General features: G+C 40.4%; 1 protein-coding gene and 1 pseudogene across 1 annotated transcript; one reads left to right on the forward strand and one right to left on the reverse strand.

The window, feature by feature from the left end:
* Positions 1-284: 284 nt before the first annotated feature.
* On the forward strand, positions 285-1462 carry LOC121616526 (annotated as a pseudogene).
* A 6405-nt stretch (positions 1463-7867) lies between these two features.
* On the reverse strand, positions 7868-9063 carry LOC121616426 (trace amine-associated receptor 13c-like). Its single transcript, XM_041951187.1, has 2 exons — positions 8894-9063; positions 7868-8678 (listed from the first exon to the last, which is right to left on the reverse strand). Exons 1-2 carry the CDS (start codon positions 9061-9063, stop codon positions 7868-7870), a joined length of 981 nt encoding a protein of 326 aa, XP_041807121.1.
* Positions 9064-24816: the final 15753 nt, after the last annotated feature.

Below are 24816 nucleotides of genomic sequence, written 5' to 3' on the forward strand. Positions count from 1 at the left end.
AGGAGCTATCAAGCTAGCCTATACACACACTGAGATAACTTTATGCTGTTGACATAACACAATGTGTTGAATGAGGGTATTTGGTGTGCTCCCCCCTCTGGACACCCAAGGCATTACTAATCAAATACTGAGGACCAATCAAAGACTGATGAGCAATCATGACAAATCAAGCAGAGATCAAGGGAAGGGGAGGGAAATGGGGACAGAAATAAGTCAGTATGTCAGAGAGCTTTTCTCAGAAATCCATCTGAGCTCAACAGCTTCTCTCCTCCTTCTCTCTGGTGATGGCACAGGAAGGAGTTGAGCTCTGCTTTCCACAACTCCTCAACTCCTCCTGCTGGAAACCAGAGCCTCCTCCTTCTCACACTGTGCTTATTTACATTCTCTTGTCTTCCATCTCTCTTCTCACTGCAGCTCTCAATCTGCTGGTCATCATCTCCATCTCCCACTTCAGGCACATAACCTTGTTGTTACACTGCCTTTAGACTTACAGGAAGAAATTATTTCATGTGCTAGCTCTGAGATCATTACATGCTAGTTGTTGGTCTACTGTTTTAAAGAACTGTGGTTTTTAATCATTACTGCTTTTTGCACAGCTTCTGTTGATAATATTGGTGGATGCGTTCACAATGACAATATTGTCTCACTGCAGGCAGCTCCACACACCCACCAACTTCCTCCTCCTCTCTCTGGCTGTCTCAGATTTCTTGTGGGCTTTCTGCTGATGCCAGTTGAAATACTCCTGACAGAGACCTGCTGGATCCTGGGTGACCTCATGTGTGCACTGTATTATCTGCTACCTGTCACCATAATCGTTGCGTCTGCAGGAAGCATGGTACTCATATCCATTGACCGCTACATGGCCATTTGTGACCCTTTGCATTACCCCATCAAAGTCACTCAAAAAACTGCTTCAGTGTGTGTTTTCCTGTGTTGGATCTTTTCTGCTTTCTATAGCATTATCCTTTTACATGATAACCTGAAGCAACCAGGCAGGTATAATTCCTGCAAAGGACAATGTATGGTCAGCATTGCAGGAGCTGTTGATCTCGTTGTTGGCTTCATTTTTCCCATTATCATCATCATAATTCTGTATATGAGAGTTTTTGTGGTGGCTGTGTCTCAGGCCCGTTCCATAAAGTCCCACATTGCAAGTGACTCGCTCAAGCGTTTGACGACTATAAAAGTTAAGAAGTCTGAAATAAAAGCGGCCAGAACGCTTGGTATTCTTGTACTTGTGTTTCTGATGTGTTACTCTCCATATTACTGTGTGTCTCTCACAGGCCATGACATCCTGATCGGTTCTTCAACTGAGGCCTTTATGAGTTTCTTGATGTATTTTAACTCCTGTCTAAACCCAGTCATCTACGCCCTTTTCTATCCCTGGTTTAAAAAAGCTATTCGACTTATTGTTACATTTCAGATCCTGCTGCCTGACTCCCATAAGGCCAACTTGCTGTAGAGACACTGTGGATAACTGAAAATGCTGTTGTCTTCATCTTCCATGTGTGTCTCTGTGTGTGTATTACTCTATTGAATATTTGCGTGTCAATACCCAACCAGAGAACTGACAGCTTTTTCATCACTGTTGATGATAACTTAGGTTATAGGCTCTTGTTCTTGTACTGGACCAGAGAATACACGAAATAGCACATTACATTCTGAAAAAGATTTGGTTCATGTCTGAAGATTCTTTTTGCCTCCAAATGTGTTTAAACAGTGCTTCAGTAAAACACTCGATCTATTCTGGTGATGATCCTTTCTTCTTTTTCCATGTTTTTTGCATATGTTGACTTTAAAAAAAAAAAAAACTTTTCGTTTTATATGAACAACATCAAAAACAAAGGAAAACCAAACAAGAAACAATCTGGATTGTCCTGTATATGCTGCTTGATCTCTGAACAGTCAACATTTCAGTCCTCATTCTGTCGTTGGCCAATAAACAGTGTCCATTTCTTCCATTTCTCTTGACATTGTTGTTCCTGGGATCCTATGGGTCAACAGTTCCACATTATATATTCCTCATTAATGTTAATGTTAATTTAGCACATTTGTGTGTCATAAATATGAACACATCAGATACTGATTTTCTGAAGGAAAAGTGCTCATCAGACACATCCATAAAATACAGCATAAAGTTTGAGGACAAAATAACTTAATGACCAGTTTAGACCAAAACAATGTGTTATTCTATTATACATTACCACAGTAGTGTAGTTCAATGTGCAAGTGACATCCTGTAGAGGGTGCACATACAATAAGATTTTGACTAACACTGAAAATCATAAGTCACTTTTGGCAATAACAACCTAAACATGTGATTAAAAACACAGCTTACATTATATTTGCAGTATTTTGCTACAATATTATCAGACTTATAAGCTGCTATATATATGGTCTTTTACTGAAATCTATCATACAAATAATACTAGGTGCATCTTGCAAGTTGTGGGAGAAGTTTTCAGATGCTTTCCTTAATGTGGTTGTAATCGATAGTTCTATAGTAATAATGTTACAAAAAATGACAATGCCATGTTTTTGTTCAAACGGACCCAAATGCTGAAACTCAGACAAGGCAGGCAGGAGTTGAGTAAAAAGTCAGTTGGCTAGAGGAGACCGGTTCATGGAACACTGGATGGATTCTCATGGTGGCTGGTAGTTTTAATGTTATGGCTGAGGAGACAGTGTGTTAGACTCAGTCCTGAGGGGAAAATCCTTGGAAGATAACAAAACTCTCTGGCTTGTGGACAGGGGCCTCTCTGAGGTGATGGCTGGCTAGCAAGTCTTCCTCCAAATTCTTCTGCAATGGCTGAGGTGGAGCTGAACGGATCGAAAGGTTATTTCCCCTTCCAGGGCAGGAAATAGAAGAGGAAGATACCCAAGGGACCCCTCGAAACGTGACTGACGTTTCGATCCGTTCAGCTCCCCCCCATTTAGCCTAGTGTAATCACTGGGTCAATCTGGGGCAGTGTACTTCGGTACATCACGTACTTAGGTGCCTCGTGCATGCTATCCAGTCTCTTTGGATAGATTGTCTACAAGCCAGATAGCTCATACAATGAAGGTGTCTTGAGAGTCATCAGATTCTAGTATAAACAAGGCCAAAATGCAAAAGAGGGATAATGGGGATGTTTTCCACAAAAAAAAAAAATCTGTTTTGCAGGACATACCTGACCTCTTCTTAAACTTAGAATCCACAGCCAAAGTCATACAGTTGATAATTAAAAAATAAGGCAGTGAAACCTAACCTCAACCTGATCCAGTGAGAATCTGGTCCGTGATGAGGCATCAGAAAATCCATGTCACTAGCCTTTCAAAAACTGAATTGTGAAACTGCTGTTTCACTGACTCTGTAGACTCCAGGGATATGACCTCTACTCTGGCTACCAGATAGGAGATGTATCCTGACCAAAGAAGCATTGCTTTTGCCTGCTGGCCCTAAAACTATTGATGTGAATCTGCCCTCTGCAACATGAAAACTGAAAGGTCAAGTTCCCCTAACCCTGATTTTGAGAGAAACATGCATCCTCCTCTCAACGCCAAAGATCCCATTCAGGCACATATGTCAAAGTCAAGTCAACCCCCAAATGATTTATATGTGGCCCCCCGGATGATATTTGATTAGTATTAGAACTGGCCGCAGCCGCCCGCTGGTGTTTTGCACACACCAATACTACATTCCCCACAATGCAATGGTAGCCCACGAACTCACTGCAGCGCGGCAAACGGGCCTCGGCTTCATTATTCATCAGCAGCCAGAACAGATGTTAACTTTCAGTAAACCAACCCCCAAAAAGAAAAGTATTGTTTTGTCTGTGTCCTATAGATTTTTGTATTTAAATTTATTTTATTTCATTTAGATTTATTTTCAGTTGAACTCAACTTGCCTATTGAAAATGTTTTCCCTTAATTACTGACAAAGCCATAAGAAAATATTGCTTTATTCATTTAATGCACGGGACATGTGATTTTTCTATGAAGGAAGTTTGTTTTTGTCTGTGTTCCTGTTATAAAATGTTTACACATAGAAGAATATTGGATTGTTAATTTAATCATTAAATAATATACATTGTGTTAGATCTTAGTTTAATAGGCTATGTGCAGTCATTAAAATATGTTTGAATAAAATCTGTTTCTTTGGCCCTCTGTGTATTTGACTTTGACATCCCTGCATTAAGGTAATCAATCCATTCTCTGAAATGGAAACCATCTGTCTGCCGTATAACAATAGCTTTGTGCAACTCCATATAGGAAAGAGACCTGGATTTATCTTTTGATGTTGAAAAATGTGAGAGTAGATCTGAAGTGTAAAAATGTTGAGCACCCATGGTTTTAGACATTGTTCTTCAGTTTGTCAAGTAAATGGCAGATTGATCTTTATGTTAGATTATGGTATCTGTGCTCTTGTTACTGTGAGGTTTGTTGGATCCAGTTTTATCATAGTCTTTATTAACTTTACTACTTTGCATGTTTTTAATGAAATAAAGTTCTTCATAGGAGACGAAGAAGATAAGACAAAGAGGAAGACAAATCCAAAAGGGCTGGGCAGCAGAGCAGCCTGGCCCCTAAAGATAAGACCTTTTTTTCTCAGAATTGCAATTTATCCCCAAGGTTGATGCAACCAGTGATAAGTGACTTTAGTGTCGTCGCAACCTTTAAAACAAACATTGCATCATTTGCTGACTTGTCAAGATTTCGTCAGAAATGTTTGGCCAGACAAGAAGTTACTGAAGCTTAAAAAAAGATCTGAGAGCTTGTTTTGTTGTTCAATAACACCTTTGATTGCAGTGATGTCATCATGTGACACTAATGAAAGCAGGTGTGAAAACTTCCATAGCCAGAGAAGTACACATCCATTAGGAGCAGACACACACTGAGACACACTTCAGAGCCCAGTGGGTCATATTAACACAATGTGTGTGGGAGTGTGTGTTTCTGTGCGTGTGTGTGTGTGTGTGTGTGTGTGTTCGTCTGTACCTGTGTGTGTTTGTGTTATGTGTATGTGTTTTGTGGAGCTGCTTTTGCTGCCCCTCTGAGGTTATGTACAGTGAATGTTTATTTTCCTGAAACAAATGAAGATCTTGCAAAAGTTCAATAAGGAAGACTATTCTTTTGCATGCTTAGGCCTGTAGTTTATTTCTCATACCATCCTGCATTCACCCACATGCTCACTTATCACTTCCTTGCTGTTATTAGCTGCGTTTCCATTACAGTTGTTCGCAAAATAAAAGTGATATTTCTGAAATTTCGGCAAAGTTCGAATGCGACTTGCAGGTGTTTCCATTGAACAGTGTTTTGCGAACCAGCCGAAATTCTCGTAAGTTCTCGGACGTCCCGCGAGATGTGTGTGCGTGCTGTGCATCGGTACAACTTAACACAAAGCCCTATAATTAAAAAGGAACATGCTGAAGGTGAAATAAAGAAATTATCTGTTGACTTAGAGTGATCACTGATTTTAATGGCCTATTATTGATCACTTTGTTATTACGCGAGGCTCGCTCTAACAGCGTCAGCTCGCGCCATCGTAGCAGCAGCAGAATACAGGACTGTGAATTACTGAAGTGTCCTTTGAACATATTTTCTATCAGCAATTATGTGTAAATATTAAAGTTAATGGCATGCACGCGTGTCTCCCACATAGCTGAGGTGCACACACTCATCACAAGTTCATCTCACGATTAATGAAAACAGAAAGATTAGATTTTGCAAAGTGCGCTCAGGACGAGATCACAGCTGTTGGATTGTCTTTAACAGATCAGCCAGCATGACAGCTGGAACAGCTGTAGTGTTTTTGTCTGCTACTTATTGAGATCCAGAAAACATACAAACACTACAAAATTGACAAGACGTTATATCTGACTGCATGCGGCCGGCCTGAAACGGGGAGTCCGCTGACCTCGGAGACGTGCAAATTCGAAAAAAGTGTTTCCATTACACTTTTGCGATACACCTAAATATCGACACGGCTGAAAAACCACCTCATGAGAGCGTAAAAATGTTTTTGCGATATTTGAGAGGATTTTCGAAATTTAGGTGTTTCCATTACAGTTTTTTTATTGCGATATTTAGGATTTGCGCAATTCTAGGGGCAATGGAAACGCAGCTAATGTCTGGGGCTGCCTATTCAGGTCGATGTTCTCATCAGCTCATCACATCCACTTGCACAGAGACATACGTTCATTATTCGCCTAAGCTATCATGTTATCATCTTTCTGCTGCCTTTAAATACGATTCTCTCTTTCTGCATTAGTTCATCCATGTGTACCCCTCCATCCCTCCATCATTGCCCAGTCTTCACAGATTCAACAGCTTCATCAATTAATCAGCCTCATGAGCAGGATCTGGCTTCTGCTCATGGTTGACAGTCCTCACTTCCAAAATCTCCCCGTAGAGTCTCAGCGTCAATGACCTCTGATTTTACAAATTTTTTACGTATCTTCTGTGTAATAAACAATTGTTTCTACTTCATTCATTCTGCCAAAAGACCCGTAACAAATTTTCAAGATGAACTTCCTTGACAAAGTGGAAAAACTGAGGGGGGACACTAGAGAATCCTTCCTCTCTCTATGGGGGGCCATAGAAATGCCTTCAACATGCTCCCTTTTTTGCCTTTTATCTGGGGTTTTAAAGCTCACAGAATATCAAAAACTCACTCACTTACCTCAAAGTACAAAGGTGGATAAATTCATCATTTTGAATGACTCTTAATTTGGCAGCAAATTAAGAGTCGCAGATTACCATATACCTTATTCATACCTCAGCATATCGCAGCCATTAATGCCAGGCATAAATTAATTCAATTCAAGGTGATGCACAGGCTGCATTATTCAAAAACTACATTACACAGACTCTTTCCTCCCATTTAATCCCTGTGTGATCGATGTAAATCTGCAGAAAGCTCCCCAACCCACCTTTTCTGGACATGCCTGAAACAGCATTATTTACTCATATTTAAGTGGCTCTCTGACATGTACCTGTGTTTGTTTGAACCTGATTCAGAGACTGCACTGTCTGGGCTTTCTCTTTCCATAAATGTGGTGTCTCAGTGCAAAGCACTATAATGTATTATCGCAAATGAATAATAATCTCAAAGAAAGTAATTTTAAGGCTCTGGAAGTCCACCTCTTTCATTGAGTGCTTGTGTGGAGGTGTGCTAGTGATGCAGCAGTGTGTTCATTAGTATCTTTAAATTTGCATTTTTTCATTTTTAATCCTTTGTTTTGCTATGTTTTATTGATCAAGATGTTGGTCAAGATCATAACAATGTACCTAGTGTATGATATTTAACACAGTCTTTGGAAGTGCTGCCTGGGAAAAAAGTCTCGTCTCCAACACACCTGGCCACATGACTCATATATCATGGAACTTATTTGATTATGACAAACAGACATCTACTCTCGAACATAGCTACAACATAATCTGCTCTAATTGATATTCATCTTAATTATTCAAAATCTGAACTAAAATAACTGCAATGGGTTTATGATATTTATTATTTGTCAATCATCTGAATACCTATAATGAACAACAAAAGGAGAAGCAGAATAGACAAATTGCTTATGTTATTGCTTACTGCTTATGTAAAACTGACACTAAACTGAACAAACTAGCAACAGAGGGTAATGCAGATTGTTTTATGGAAATAAGTAGGAATAGTTATGACACAATCTACATGTACTATTACTTAATAATTATCCTGCTCTTACTTTTAACAAATGTTTAGATTTGTGAAAAGTAATTGTTGTTTGTGGAGAAGCTTATCTATAGTGTACTGAGTTATTTGGTTTGACTTTAGTGGTTTTCTCAACACAAAAACATTTTCCTCGAGACAGTAAAGGCCTAATTTCAGTCACTTTACAGTCTCTTTTTACAGCACGTTGCTTTCACAGGAGTCAGGCTTCAGTATTTGAAGTGTAACAATGAGTTTAAGAGATTTTCTAAACCATGGATAAAAAAAGGCATAGATCAGTGGGTTTAGGCAGGAGTTAAAATAGAACAAACATATGACAAAGGCAGCGGAAGAAGCATTGAGCATGGTGTCCTGGCCTGTAAGTGTGACACAAAAATATGGACACAGGCATAGTAGAAACATGACAATAACAACACCGAGAGTCCTGGCTGCTTTCAGCTCCGATTTCTTAGCAGTTACTTTCACTGAACACTGGACAGCTGCAATGTGGGACCTCATGGCCTGAGCCTGAGACACAGCCACCACAAATACTCTCATATACAGAACTACAATGACAGTGACAGGACCAATAAAGGACAAAAACAGATCAAAAAGTCCTGCAACATAATCAATAACAATCACACACTCTCCCAAGCAGGTAATATGTCTGCTTGGTTGTTTTAAGTTATCCTTGATTAAGAGACCATTGTATAGAACAGAACAGGCCCAACAAAGGCAAGTATAGATTGTAACTCCTCTCATAGTGATTTTGGTGGAGTAATGCATAGGGTCACAGATAGCTACATAGCGGTCAATGGATATGAGCACCATGCTTCCTACAGAGACAGAAGTAATAATGAAGTCTAAAACATAATACACAGCACACATTAGATCCCCAAAGAACCAGCAGCCATCTATGAGGACAATTTGAAACAACATGAGGAAGCCCACGAAGAAATCTGAGACAGCCAGAGAGAGGAGGAGGACGTTGGTGGGGGTATGGAGCTGCCTGTGGAGGAAGGACCAGCAATATATTTATTAATATATCTATAGCAGTTTATTTATTTGTAGTACAAATTATCTTTCAGATGACAGCAGACAGAGCAAAAACTGAAACACAAACATTTATTGGAAAAAGGCCTGTTTTCCTCACAGTTTGAGATCAGGTGATTGAGTTTTGATTACTAACAACCAGTTTCATAAATTCATAAATTATTAGGCTACTTGAAGTGTGAGATCGAGATGATGACCAGCAGGTTAAGAGCTGCAGTGAGCAAAGAGATGGAGGACAGCAGTATGTAAATCAGTCTGGCCTCAAAATGAGGATGCATTGGCTTCCTGCAGGAGTTGTTGAGTTGTGGAAAGCAAACTTCAGTTCCCTCTAACGTCTCCATCACCAGAGAGAGGAGAAGCCACTGAGCTCTGGAATTGGTCTGACCAAAGTTCAGACGTTATATAACTTATCTGGATCTTTTGTCCCTCCTCTAAGATTCTGCCTTACTTGGAGATTGATGTCCCTCCTCCCTTGCTCAGTACAGTATCTGTATTGGTCTCTCTGCTGGTGTGAGCCTGTCTAAATCATGTCCAATAAATTTGAATCTGCCTCAGCTAGGCTGAAGTTCTAGAGATATCTAAAGGATCATCAAAGAAAACAGGAAGCACATGAACTCAAGTTCTCATGCCATAGTGTAGCACCCGTACAACCTCTGATGACACAGCTATCGTCAGCTTGCTGCATGCTGACAGTAGCCCACTGGACTTTTTCTCAGAAGTAGAGGAATTTGTCCAGTGATGTGACCATCATGTTGCTCTTCTACCGGGCTGCACTGGAAAGTATCATCAGATACGGCATTGCGGCCTGGTACGGCAACCTGACTGTGCAGTCGAGGTCATAGATTGCCAGTCTGGTGCAGACTGCCATGAAGATTATAGGGGTCAGGATTCATCCTCCCCTCCAGTTGCTTTATGAGCAGTCTGTCACCAGACTCGCACAGAAAATTGTGTCTGATCCGACTCACATTTTACACCATGAGTTCCACCTCCTACCTTCCGAAAGGAGACTCAGGGTCCCCAGAACCAGGCTGAACCGCTACAAAAACTCATTCCTGCGAACATCCATCAGACTGCTAAACAACCAACAGTACCTCTTAGTGCAATAAGATACATGGTGCAATAATTTCCTATCCGTGTATATAATATGTAATATAATCTGTTTATATCTCTCTTGTATATAGGTGTGTATATACATATACGTATATACATATGTGTATATGTATGTATATATGTATGTGTGTGTATTCACATATTTTTAATATACTTTTGTTTATATACATACACACACACACATGTGTATATATATATATATATATATATATATATATATATATATATATATATATATATATATATATATATATATACAGAACAGTAAAACAACAGACAGTTTGCCAAAAGTCTCACAGCTAGCTTAGCGGTGGTGGTGGTGGGCCCACAGTCATACATACACACACACACTGTAAAACCGTACAAGTACAGAGTACTCAAAACTTTTGTTGTAACTGATTACCTAAGAAAATTTAAGCTCCTGTTTTAATTTTTTTTTTGAGTAAAGTTTAACTAAAATAATACATGTTTATTTAACTCATTGTTTTGGGTTCTTTTAAAATTAACAATAAAAAGTATATCTTATCTTATCATATCTTATCTTATCTTACAACCACTCTATTGAGAATTTACCCGAGAATGGCGGGTGCTTGGGTTCCTTGTAGTTACAGGTGGATACCACGAAGGTGCACCTAAGTAACTATACTAGTATAGTAACGATTTGGCAAAAATAAAAGGCTTTATTTAATGAACCAAGAATGAACCATTAGCACAGGGATAAACAAGAAACATTTAAGACACAATTCAAATGCCCCTTCCCCAAATAAACATACCTTTAGTGTCAGCATGTTCAGATGAGCGATCACAGTCCCCATAGGAATTGCAGTTGGCGTCAAGGACTCATTTCGCAGAAGCACAAAGAACTGGTTAGGATCTAGCAGCTTGGAGAACAGCACGTTTGGTTGGACGAGAACACTGGGGGGAAGAGCAGGAGAGTGAGCATGTTCAGTGATGAGAATACTGTCTCCAATATCTTGCTTCTCTTTAACTTTGCAGATAGAAATGTGTTCTGTGCCAGGCTGGATGACAAGAGGACCAGGACCTGTCCACTTGGCGTCAGCCACAGGTAAGGCTCTATTGTTGTCTTTGTGTCAGGAACAGGTAAGTGGCTTTTCTGTTGCACTTGAACTTTTACTGCGTTGACGTTTACTTTGCCTTCATTCTTTGCTTTTGAATAAAACAGATGTATTCCACTGACATTTGTGCCAATGATGACAGGTATTGTTTCACAACAACAAGGGTCAGGACACACCAGGGCCAGGACAGGAACAGACCTGACTTTGTTGGATTTTGACTTTTTAGGACACTTCAACCCCACCTGAAGGTAACCTTTGTATGGGTAACTGTCCTCTGACTTACTTAGACCCCAAATGGCTAGACCCGTGTAGAGGGATGTGTGACAGGTTTTTAGCGTACCAGCTGTCACAGATGATGCGAACTTGGGAGCCACTGTCCATCAGCGCAGTGCATCGGCTGCCATTGATCTTTACTCGGGCAGTAGAAGGGGGGCCAACTAGTCCCTCAGGCAAACTCTTGATCCAAAAGTGGACAGAGCTTCTGTTGACAGTTGCATTTGTAGTCTTTATTCTTGTCTCGTCAGGTTTCTGACTTTGCTTAAACTTTCTTTGAGCAAGCAGCAGTTTCTAAATAACTTTGGGATAGTTCTCAGGAGCAGCACATTTAGTTGCCAAGTGCCTATCTTCGCCACACCGGTACCAGAAGAAGTCTCTTGAGTCTCACTTTGTATTTCTCTTTGCCGTGGCCCAGTAGCTGGACTGTACTGGGGCTTAACTGACATGACTGAGACTTGCTTTCGGAGCTTTACAACCTCTTTCTTTAAAGCTTGGATGTTCTTGTCTTCTGAGCTCTCTGCCTTGGCAGTGACCAATGGCAGTGGGCTTGATGAAGGATGACTAGACATAACTGGGGGCACAGTGAGCTTGCATACTTGTGTTCTGAGTTGATGTATTTTGGCTTTTAAGCCTTTAAGCTCAATCTCTGAGGTTACTGTGGCACTCTTGGCAAACAGCTTTGGGTGGATGGAGTTGGCGACGTGAAGCTTCATGCTCCTCCTCCAGACTTATCTCATTCAGCAGCTGCAGAGATGTTGGTGGGTTGTCACGGCGATCTCTCAATCTGAGGTTTAATATCATTAGATCAGATCTGGTGGTCCAGTTTGATGAGTTGGTCAAGGTGTGCTTTTTGTGTCTGCCTAGAGTCCACCTTTTTGGATAACTTTATTCAGGACATGCTCCATGCACCTAAGGGGCTCTAAGAGTTTTTCACTAGGGTGTTGGCACAGCATTCTGAAGGCAAAATACAGTTCTTTGCCACTTTCTGGAGTGCCAAATGTGCTCTCGAGAATGTCAAGGTAGTCAATGGATGTGGTGTTTGGGTCATTGAATCGGACCGCCTGCAGGACCTCTAATGCAGGACCCTTTACACTTTCCATGATTCTCTTCTTCTTTTCTTTTCAGGTTGTTCGCATTCTTCTATCATGAGTCTGGCTTGTTCGATCCAGATTTCCAACTGTTCTTCTCCAGAGGGTGTGGGTGTGACCCCTGAGAAAGTCCGCAGCCTTCGGTAAGGGCTGTTGAACATTGGAATCAGGTTGCGGCACATTGTGACCATCAGAATATCCAAAGATTCTCCATGGCACAGCAGCTCCCTCAAGAGCAGAACATCAAGAGGAATGGAGCTTGTATTGACCTTCTCTATGCACTCACACAGCACAGTTAGACTTTGAGACTGTGAGTCCTCTGACTCTCCCAAGTGCTTTGATAGTCTGCAATGTTTCTTCAATGGTATTTGTTTCAGCTTGTGGAGGAACATCTTTCAGCAGCAAGGCGTTCGTCGGGTGTATGCCTTTCTCCAACACACCAATTCTTCAGTTGAGCCCTCCCCATGTGTTGTGCAGTTACAGTGATCACTTGTTAAGACTAGATTTGGTTTGACTTTCAGTTATTTCAAGTTAAGGCTTAGTTAGTGGTTTCTTAGATAGGATAATGTATGAGAGTAAAAACTACAGAGTATCAGACTTTTGATTTTTTAATTTAATATAATATAATATTTAATATATACCCTTTACAGTTTTTCTCAAATGCTAAAACACATTTCACAAATGTTTCCTCTATGTTCCCCAATGTCTAAACACAACACCCTTTTCTAAAGCTACATAAACACAACCACACCTTCTCACTTCAAAACTCAAACTTTCACACCAAAAGAGCAGCTCAAAGCTTTCAAAAATGTAAACACTATACACATCATTACACACTACAGCAAAACAATTGAAAACACAATGCTCAATTTGTGAGAAGGTTCTTTGTTTCATAACTGCCAATGCATATTTTTAGAAACTTTACAGTAACGGATCTTCTTAGATCTCTGTAGAGGATTAGGCATTTAGATTTATGAGTTTCATATGAAGAATATAAATCTATAGAAAATACTGCATGTACACTACTGTAACACAACTCAATGCAAAAACAGAATCTATTGCACACAACAGTACTCTTGAAAACATGTTCAGGGTGTGAAGTTTTTTGATTTACTTTATTCACACCACAATCACTTTGCAGCATCATGTCGCTGAGCTGCATCGGGCCACATCACCTCATCCACATCGCAGGCTATATTCTCTCTTGCCAGGCACTGCGGGAAAAAAACCCTGGAATGGGATGTCAACACAGGCCAGCTCCATTGCCCTTAGGAGGTTCTCTCGAGTGTATGGTTGTCTGTCATAAACCTTCCATCTCCACGATGAGAAGAACTCCTCTGTAGGGTTCAGGAAAGGGGAGTAGGGTGGCAGACAGACTTTTGAAAACTGGTTACTGTTGGTGGTGAACCACTCTCTGATTTGGTTTGTTCTGTGGAAGCGGACATTGTCCAAAATGATCACATAAATGGGATGTGCGGGCCCAGGATGGTGTTGTTGGTGGTCCAGGAGGATGGAAGGTGAGGAGACGTTGGGTGTTGTAAGACCCAAGGACAGCATGTCAGTGGACAGGCCCCTCCGAACCCATGGCCACACAAAGAGTCTCTCTCTTTGGCCAATGATGTTACGGCCTCTTTGCCTTCGTTTCTGCAAGTTGAAGCCAGCCTCATCCAGGAAGAGGTACTCATGAGGTCTGGCCATCGCGTCCAACTGTACAGTAATATCCTCTGTGAAAACGTGAAAGTGCACAGGTGTTCTGAACAACAGTCAATCAGGTAGCACAGTGTTGTCCAGAAGTAATGTAGGCCAGTGAGCAACACAGTATGTCATAGGTCTTTGTGTCGCGCAGAGTTGCGCTCAAAGGGAACCCTATAGACCTGTTTTATCCGCATCTTTTGGCGCCAGAGAACTCGGTCTATTCTGGCCAAGCTGACATCATCAATGCTCTCAAAGTTGACATTATCGGCAATGACTTTGTCTCTGATCTCCCGGAGTCTGATGAGGTTGTTCTCACGAACCATATCCACAATGAGGGTTTCTTGTGCCCCTGTAAATTTGTGGCATTTGTGGCTTTCATGTGGCATTCTTTCAACTCTAAAGACAGAAGCATGTGTTGTCAATTGACATGTTTTACAATAACAACTGATTTGAAACCAATAGACTACTTTCACAGGCTTGTAAAACTGTATTGTGACAAAGAAAGCAATAGAGTACAATACCTGTTGTGTTGTCTGAATGCCCTGATAATGTTGGCCACGGTGAACCTACTCAGGTTTGGACGGACTCTTAGTCCTGCTTCAGCCGTTGTCATGCCATGGACAATGACATGGTCAATGACTGTTACTCGCATCTCATCCATACTGTGGTGCGAGGTTTTCTTGCTCTTCCTCCTGGGCCTTCTCCTCTTCCCCGTTGGCCTGCTCCTCTTCTTCCATGGCCAGCTCCTCTCCCTCCTCTGACTTGAATTCCTCTTCCCCTGACTCTGCCTTTATCCGTTGTGCTTGTTTGGAATCTTCAGCAAACTGTGCACTCTGAATTTGCTTTTATACATGTGGTCACAGCATTAGCAACGCGTGTCTTCAATTTTGAGTCGTTGTGTGTAATGAATGACGCCAGGTATGTTCATTGTGTTCAAATATTGCTGACTGTGGCAAGCATTTTGCATCACATGAGCTTTCATTTGAGAATATGAGCAGAGTTCTTTTGCAACTTGCGTTTTAGCAAAGAAAAATGTGTTTAGATTTATGACAACGGAGGTTTGTGTTTAGTGAATTGTGTCTTCATGTGAAATGTGTTTATGATATTGGCAAATGATGGCTAGATTTAGTAAATGTGTTTAGACAACTGGTCATTTGGTTTTGAGTATTGGCTTTTGTGTTTTAGCATTTGAGAAAAACTGTAATATAATTTATCTCCATTTAATGTATTTCAATGTTTAACTGCAGGTCAAAAGCTAATGGTTTAAGCTATGTTTGAAGTACAGTTTTTAAATCTCTGGGTCAAACTACCTTTAACTAAGTTAGAGCTAGTTTTGGACTGTTTTGTAAAAATTTATCCCAGTCGTGCCTCAAATTTTTTATGTAGCACCCGTACAACCACTCTATTGAGAATTTACCCGAGAATGGCGGGTGCTTGGGTTTGTTGTATTTACAGGTGGATACCACGAAGATGCACCTAAGTAAGTGAATACTTTCAACTAATTTAAAGCTAGCAAATTACCTAATTAATACTAGTCAGAGGTGACATATATAATAATTAGACCTATATAATAATAATGGGACCCAGAGACCCAAAATGTTTTACTCCCCACATTTTATCTCCTCTGAGAAAATCTACTCAAAAGGTAAATGTGTGTTAAACTCAAATACTCACGGAAACCCACTCTATAAATACAATTAATGTATTTAAAATAACACATTAAACATTTTCAATGAATTCATAAACTCCATTGTTGAGACCCAGGTCATTTATTATATTGCACAACAGCCTGCTTTTTCAAAGGCATCAATAATTATGATGAGAACTTTGTGTATCATGACAAATCATCAGAAACAATGCCATTTCAAATGCACTTAAACCCAGCAAAATCATTAAAACAGCATGAAACAATGTAACATCACATTAAAAGCACTTTTCAACATGAGTCTAAACATACTGGCTGGCAGAATATTAATCAGTAATGCTACTATTGCAATCAATGCAATCAGGGAGAAGACCTCGTTTGTTTTCAGAAAAATGAAACAACCATTATATTCATCTTTGGACAACACATTATAGATTAAATTATTTTTCATTCCTGACAACAAAAAGCATAACATTAACTGTTGGAATCAACTGCCTTAAACATGAAACATGTAACCTTTGTGAACTGTACCAATCAGGTTACTGTTGTCATTTGTGCTGTTTAAAGCGCAAAAATGTACACAGCCCTTATGCACTTGTGCATTCAAGCTGCGGCTATGTTCAGCAATGCAACAGATTATTCTTCAGACTTTGTAAACGTGGTTTGAGTGGTGTGCTATCATCCAGGCACATCAGTATTTTCTGGACAAAGGTGAACATGTTGATGACTTTCTTTGGGTAGTGCAAATTGAATGTGTAAATAAGGCCAAACAATAACATGAATGCATCGGGAAACCTGGGAAGCAACAACTTCTCCCTCAACTAACTAATAATTTTTGATTACATGAAATGCTGGACATTCAAGTTTGTTTACTTGATAATGTGTTTGAACTGTATTAATTGATAAAAATATCAGTCCTTACGTTAAAAGTCTTGAATAGCTTCAAGCCATCCTCACACAGGTAGACAGGAAGAGCACAAAGGGACAAACTGCACCGCATATTGACATCATGTTCTTCCTTGAATGACAAATCACAAGAAATATATAAACAAATATTTTTACACGCACAAATTTGTTCTATGTACTATAAACAAATAAAATGTAGCTCTTCCAATTTGATTATCAAAAGCAATTATGTATTTTCTCAAAGCTGTAACCTTAAAATAAACCCAAACCGTCAAAGATTGAAAAGAAAGAAATGAAAAGTAATTAGGGGATTTGGCAGTAGTCAGTGCAATGTTTTAGCTCCACACTAATAAATAAATTTACCTTTATTTCAACTTCACCAATTTTAAGGTTATATTTACAGGTTTTTAGGTTACATGTATCCATAGCTGTCAGAGACATCTTTTTGGAATTCCCAACAATATGAATTGACAAATTAATTAAGGAGTATACTTAGAATCTAGATCAGGCATGGGCAAACTACGGCCCGAGGGCCATATGCGGCCCGTTACAAATTTTAATCCGGCCCGCCAAACTTGAAGAAATTATATTAATGAACCTTGTTAATGTTTCATTTCCCTTGCAATTCTGGCTTTTCCCCAATAGATGCATTAGATGCATCTAGATACATTGAGCTTTGTTGAGGTGCGGCGTATTACTCCACGTTTGTGCTTTACTCTTCGACCCTCAGCCCTTCTGTAAAGATGAGCGGAGCTAAGAAAAGAAAAGTGGACAGAGAATGTCCAGGTTTTAATAAGGAGTGGACAACTAAATATTTTTACTGAACACCGATCAGCTGCTGTATGCCCGATATGCCAAGAGACTGTGGCGGTGTTTAAAGACTATGATACAGCAGGAAAACTGACTCCAGACTTTGATGCGCTGGATAAAAAGGGAGACCAACAACACTGTTCCCACTGAAATTAAAAGTACGTCTCTCCATTGTGTTATGTAACAAATGCATCTGAAAATAATTTGTTCAATAAGCCTTACATGTTACATGTCATTTCTGTTAAGGGATGCACATATGTGGTGCTCAGGTGCACGTACGTTCTCAAAACCAAGTGCGCAAATGCAGCGCGATCAAATATTTCGCGATCAAATATTTTGCGATCAAATATAACGCACTCCACATACTGGCGCTTTGTCACTGTTCCATTCTTGCGCTGCTCGTTGTTGAGTTTTGGCATTAGGGATGATTGAATAGAAGGAGAGGACAAGTAGACCTGCATCTCCTACCGTTTTTTAAATAAAGACAGTCAGGAGGAGAGTGATGATGATGATATCCTGAAGGATAACACAACTTTCAGTGCTTTAAAATAATAAAAAAAATATTTAATTCATTTAATTTTCAGTGTTTTAAGAGTCATTTCAATAAATAGCTCAGTTCTGTGGGACTTCAAAGACAGATATTTAGTTGTAATGCTTTTGTTAATTTTCAATTGAAATTAAAGCACATGTTTTCTACCTATCTCATGATATTTTATTTTCTCTTATGAGGTGGATTACCAAAACACTCCATCCATCTGCTCCTGGTCCGGCCCCCCAGTCAAATTTTAGAACCCTTTGTGGCCCACAAGTGAAAAAGTTTGCCCACCCCTGACCTAGATACTCATTGCACAGCTTGTCAAGATAATTGGTGGCTTGCATGCCACATAGAGGAAATTTTTAAAAAGTGTCCCGTGCTCATTATTGCTGAAACTCTGTCTAGGCACCAGATCATCACACGGTCTCAGAATCAGAAGATTTTTTGTACAATTAACTTTAGCATATTTAATGAAGCCATGCTGAATTTGATGTTCATACTATGAATATATTTTCAGAGTTACAGGTAGTCAAAGTTCAGAGGTGAATGCACTTGATTTCAACAGCTCAACAGGGTCTTTCATCCGTGAAAATGTCATGTCAATTTACTGTACTTGGTGAAGTATTGAGGGCTCAAACATTATAAGAAAATAACACAAATTATAAAGTGTCCTCACCTATGAACTTTGAGGGCCTGTAACTTGTAAAATAATCTTCATATAAAGGTATAAAGCGTGGTTTCAATAAATATACTAGTTATTGTTAGAGCTGGGCAAATAAACAATACTGAACCCATAACATCAATATAATTAACATTTGTAAGGCTGATAAGCTTTGAACATTTTTACTCTATATGAAAAGATCTAACAGCCAATCACACAGCCGCAATAGATATGACAAAAGCTAATCCATCGAGAAAGATGGACAAATGAACGTAACCACAGAGACACAAGTGAACTCAAACACAATAAAACAAGCCGAGGGCAGAGTCTCTGCAGGTAAATACACCTGCACACACTGACAGTAGGTCAGAAGTGATGAGTCAAGGGAATCATATATTATTACAGTTGAGTGTAAGTATAATTTTTTTTACAAAAAAAGTAGCTTACCTTTAAACTGCCCTTAAAAAAAACACTGTTTTTTCATTTACTGCTCTGGTTTTGTGCAGCAAATGGTACTGTTATTAACAGCGATGACTACTTCATCTAGAAATGTTTCAGTAGCAGAAACATTATGACTCTGTAAAACGTCTTCAATAGTCTTCCTGATGAGGGGTTGGGACAATGCAAATAGTTGAACCAAATGATCTACTATTTCCTGAGTTGCCATATCAGATACGTGAAGAACAGTTTGCATCTTTAGACATAATGATGCTAAGTTATGGTGCAACTGGGCTCTCAAATCATCAGTGTTACATTCACTAACCTCAGATCGATCAAAAATGTCTGTGCTCTCACACTGAGTCCTTCATGAACAAAGTCAGCAGATGTTCCTGGAGCACCTTCTGCTGACATGACATTATCATCAAAGTCTGAACTACCTACATGTTTTCTGCTTTTGTGTGCATTAAATGATGAGTATACATTTGTATGGTAATTACAGTTTTTAAATGGGCATGTTCGTAAATGACTTCTCAAATGAGTAAACAGCAATGTTTCAGAAAAAGGCTGCTTGAAGTTACACATGCAGCATGAAAAAAAATGCATGTTCTTCTGCTCCTTTATCTGATCTGCCAGCATCATTATGACATCTTGACAAATGAGCTTTCATTGCATTAAATGACTGAAAAGTACAAATACAATTGTCATACAGACATGGCAGAGGGCTAATTACTGAATAAAGGCTATGCTACAAACGATAATGCCTGAAGAGCTTTGCACGGGTGTTTAAGGATGCAGAACACAACTTGCACCTCCAATCCATTGAAACACCTGCACCCTGAAATTTGAATAACAATAGTCCTCCTTGTGAGAGTTTTTGTTATTAAAGATTCATAATCGAATTCTGTAAATACCTCGTAGCCAATTCTCCTTCCTCCTTGTGAGCGTTTTTTGTTCTAATCCTTTTCTGAGATAATTGTGATAGTCCTCCGTCATTTAAGAGCGGAGTGTATTTTGGTTTCTTTATTAGTGAATTTCTTGCGTTGGTTAATTTTGATAGCCTTGTTAAATTTCCTCCCTCTGGAGCGATTTTTGTAACCTAAGTTTTATAGCCTCTATTCCTCTTCTCAGAGCATCCTGTGTTATTCAAAGTTTTATGTTCCGTTGTGTCTTGACTACAGTCTGGTCCAGAAAGTAATTATCAAGCATAATTTCATAGCCATTGAGTTTACGCTTGTCGAAGAGTTCATTGGTTTATTGTGTGAAATAAAGGCTGTTACTGTTTAACTCTGCACCTGAGTCCTCATTCTAGTCCCGGCCTGACACCTGTGGAAAGGAAGAGACCCAGACTTGGCTTTGAGGGCTTACAGTGCCACATCCCTGGCCAACAGGAATATCAAAACTTCTGATCCTGTCATGTCATCTTCCCTTGATCCAGGGTGGTTTGATATCTCCAAACTGAAGGAAGTGGAACAAAACAGCAGCGAGAAACAGTGAGAAAACATCAACAGAAGACACAAAGCTCATTACCTGCCAGGGTTGAAGCTGGGTGATCATGTTTGGATCATTGACACAAGAGAAAAGGGGACAGTGAGGGACAGGGCACACCACTTGAAACATAATGTTTCAGGAAGATTGTTAAATTTGAGACATGCAGTCCAGAGTATGGCATATTACTCGCGAGTTCTGGACCCTGACAGCAGAGTCCTCGTGAAACAAAGAGACAGTCCATGACGTTTTTGTCTGAGTTTTGAGTGAACAACTGAAAGATGAAGATGTAGCCACACACGACATACCGGCAGTCCAACAGTAAGTCAAGAAGTTAGCAAAGCCCAATACATGACTAAGTAACAAACATTACTTCGGTAATTCAGCTTGATGAACAAATCAGGGAACAACGAAGACAAAGACTCTCTAACTCAGGAATGTCAAACTGATTCCATAAAGGGCCGTGTGGCTGCAGGTTTTCGTTCCAACTGAGGTGAAGCACACCAGGCTGGAATCAATTGATCAGCTGATCTCAGTCTTCAGCTGATAACTAAGTGATCCCTTGATGTTGATTGGTTGGCCTGGTGCGCTCCTTCTTGGTTCTCTTCTTGGTCTCTTCCTCCCATATTCCTCCACTGCCGCCACCCTGGAGGAGGAGTTGAGTCTTGTGAGTCTGTGTGTCTGTATTGCAGAGACTCAGGACATTGCATAACGTCTTGTGCGACCAAAAGACTGGCCTCACCAATAGCAGTGGGGGCACTGGTGAGTCTGCCTGCAACTAACACCTCACCCATGTCGAGATTGCAGTTTCCTGCCACCCTGTGCTCTCAGTCTGTCTGCCTTCAGCTCCAAGCATTGGTGGATTGCGGGGCCGAGGACAACTTTATCAATAAAGATTTGGCTGAAAAGTGTGGATTACCACTGGACCCTTCCTGGCTGGCTGGCTGGCTGGCTGAGGTAACACACTGCACAGTAGAGGTCACAATAATTCTGTCAGGTAGCCATTCTGAGAGGATCAGTTTGTGTGTCATGTCTGCACCTCACACCACATACTTTGGTTCTTGTTTTCCCATGGCTTCAACTCCATAACCCTCAGATTGACTGGACTTCTCTGAAGTCTGAAGATCTCTGCTTGGAGTCTGTGCTGACTTGTCAGTACATTGGGTGGGGTCATGTTCCCTCTAGTGGGCGATTTGGGTTAGTACACCTTTAATTGTACCTACTTCCTGTTTCCTGCAAATGACCTTTCTTTGTTTAATCTGCCATGATGACAGCAGTCTGAAATGTGTTCGCCAGAAATTTGGTTGTACTACCCTACAAGTGGAACCAACTGTAAGTTCATGTTCAAAATTGTTGCAATACATGTTTAAGGTTACAATAATGTCGAATGTAATGTTAAAAACGGTATATTTAAGCTACAAAAAGATCGCGATTAAAAGGTGTGAATTGGCAGTCGTTAACAATGGCACTTAGCTAACTGCTTAGTCATTTGGTTAGCCCAGTTGTATTGTGTGCAATGGAGCATGTGGGAAAGCTAATTAGCTCTGCATTTGGCTATGCTTAACGGTTTACTTAGCTAAGAAGCTGTTGTCTGTAAATTAAATATGTGTTAGTGTAATTTTGTAATGCCGACCTGGTTTTACGTGCCTTAAACTTTGTAACCTGTAAATATACTTACTTTGAGTTTGCAACCTGTGAAGAAAATCCTACTTATCTTAGTTGAAACCTGTAATGAAAATACTTACCTTAGTTTGAAGCTATTAGAGAAATTACCTACTTCTATAAGTGCCTGTAAGAGAGAACATGTTATATCTAGACTTTGTATCTTATTTTCTTATGTAACATTGTGCATTTTGTATATTTAATTGTGTTTCAGTTTTACAAATTATCAAAGAGACAAGACAACATTTCAGTAAACCAGTCAACCTGGAATCAGCTTCTTGGTCTTTATTGTACGCTATCTGTCTACAATACCCAGCTGTGTTATCAGGACAGAATAGAGTCCATTCTGTTTATCGCATTGTCTAGAGTCTGTTCCATTTCCTGAGAGAGTCTCTTCTTTCCCCAAGGCAATAAAACCACCAGATTCGTCCATTGTGTCCTCTGGCCCCAAACTAACATCCAGTCTGAAAGAACCAATCAGGAATTGGAATCCGCCTTTAGATGTGTTGGAAGAGGAAATAACCTTTCGATCCGTTCAGCTCCACCTCAGCCATTGCAGAAGAATTTGGAGGAAGACTTGCTAGCCAGCCATCACCTCAGAGAGGCCCCTGTCTACAAGCCAGAGAGTTTTGTTATCTTCCAAGGATTTTCCCCTCAGGACTGAGTCTAACACACTGTCTCCTCAGCCATAACATTAAAACTACCAGCCACCATGAGAATCCATCCAGTGTTCCATGAACCGGTCTCCTCTAGCCAACTGACTTTTTACTCAACTCCTGCCTGCCTTGTCTGAGTTTCAGCATTTGGGTCAGCATTTGAACAAAAACATGGCATTGTCATTTTTTGTAACATTATTATTAGTTAATTTAAACACAAGATACTTGTGCTCAAAAAGAGGATTCATTCTCAGTGAAGAACCTTGGAGCTCTAATCTGCCTCTATACCTGCCAAAGAGCAGTGATTCCTAACACGTCTCTGGGGGTCATCAGGTGGAAACCTCCCTTCAACAGTGTTTCGCCTACTTAGTCCCACTACACCTCCAGGAGGTTAGGCAGTGAACTCTGGCGTCCCAGAGTCACCCCCCCTAGTGCCAGTTCACACTGCTCCTACACAATCCAAACAGCACTGCCACGTTCAACTGACCCAGAGATGCTCCAGGTAGTGGCCAGTACCGATGCTACCATTTAACTATTGCTAATGCTAATGCTAACCGCTAAGAAGAACAGAAGAAGACAATACAGTTCCGATGCTACCATTTAGCTAATGTTACGTGCTAACCGCTACCTGCTAAGAGGAACAGAAGAAGACATTAAAGCTAGATTCACCTATACTGTTAATGTTAACTGCTAGCTACCAATACTAACTGCTAAGATACTATCATACTCTCACCGCTTTAGCTATTGTTAGCTGCTACAATGCTACCACAGGCCTAGATGCCACATGTAACTGCCGATTGCCACACTACCATCATCTACATCTGCCTCTCACCAACTGCACCAAAAAAGCGGGGTAGGAATACAAACCCTGGTTCAGGTAGGGGGTAGAAAATAAAGAGGTAGAGTCAAAAGATGAAAGTAGGGATTGGATACAGACCCTTGTTCGGGTAGGGGGTGGAAAATTTAGAGGGTGCTGAAGGTGGAGGCCTAAACCACAGACTAGATTTAACAGCCTCTTCGAACATTTCCTTCAAGAAGCAACAAACCCTACCATTTCCTTCATAAAGCAAACAAAGCAGGAAAACAAACCCTAACATTTCCTTCAAGAAGCAAACAAAACAGGAAAACAACCAAAAAGATCAAAAAACAAGCCAACTCTGTATCTTACAACCCAAACTCACCTGAACCGCATGGTCCCAAAGAGAGACTCTAGCTGGCCACACCCCCACCTTATCTAAACTTCCTCTTCCTGGTTCTCTTCCTATTGGCAGAGCGAGAAGATGGGGCGGGGAAAGCAGAGCAGAGGAGAGGTGTCTTGTTCAGACTTTAACCTCTTCTCCCGCCGGGTTAGGCATGCATGTCCTCTGCCCCCCCCCCCCCCCCCCCCCCCCCCCTCCCTTACTGTCCCTATTTCACCCCCCAACTACTATTATTTCTCCTGATCCATATCCACTGACTAGACCTAGCAGCCTCATCTGACATCTCCCTCACTGTCTTCCTTAAATTTTGCCCATGCACTCCCAGCTCCCTCAACAGTGAAACAGCTGACCCTGCAACAAAACCTCTACACCCCACTTAAACCGGACAGACCCTGGTCTTCCATCCCCTCTGCTCAGATTCTGTCTTTAAATCTGCATACTTAGTCTTCTTCCTTTCATAAGCTGCCTCCACTGTTAACTCAATATAAAACACAGTCTTTTTACTCATGGACCATAAGACAATGTCTGGCCTCAGATTACTATAAACTATTTCCTGGGGCACAACTAGCTTTCCTCCCAAGTCGACCTGCATTTGCCAATCATCAGCCCCTACCAGGCAGCCACCTACCTGCCTTCTCCCTGACTTAGCAGCTCTAAAGAACTATCGATTACAACCACATTAAGGAAAGCATCTGAAAACTTCTACCACAACTTGCAAGATGCACCTAGTATTATTTGTATGATAGATTTCAGTAAAAGACCATATATATAGCAGCTTATAAGTCTGATAATATTGTAGCAAAATACTGCAAATATAATGTAAGCTGTGTTTTTAATCACATGTTTAGG

The sequence above is a fragment of the Chelmon rostratus genome, chromosome 13 (genome assembly GCF_017976325.1).
Source record: "Chelmon rostratus isolate fCheRos1 chromosome 13, fCheRos1.pri, whole genome shotgun sequence".
NCBI lineage: Eukaryota > Metazoa > Chordata > Actinopteri > Chaetodontiformes > Chaetodontidae > Chelmon > Chelmon rostratus.

Excerpts from the sequence above, each read along its gene's own strand:
- LOC121616426 (XM_041951187.1), bottom strand. The coding sequence starts at position 9,063 with ATGGAGACGTTAGAGGGAACTGAAGTTTGCTTTCCACAACTCAACAAC. Across the intron at positions 8,679-8,893 it reads ATCTCGATCTCACACTTCAA|GCAGCTCCATACCCCCACCA; the intron begins GTAGCCTAATAA and ends CTTCCTCCACAG.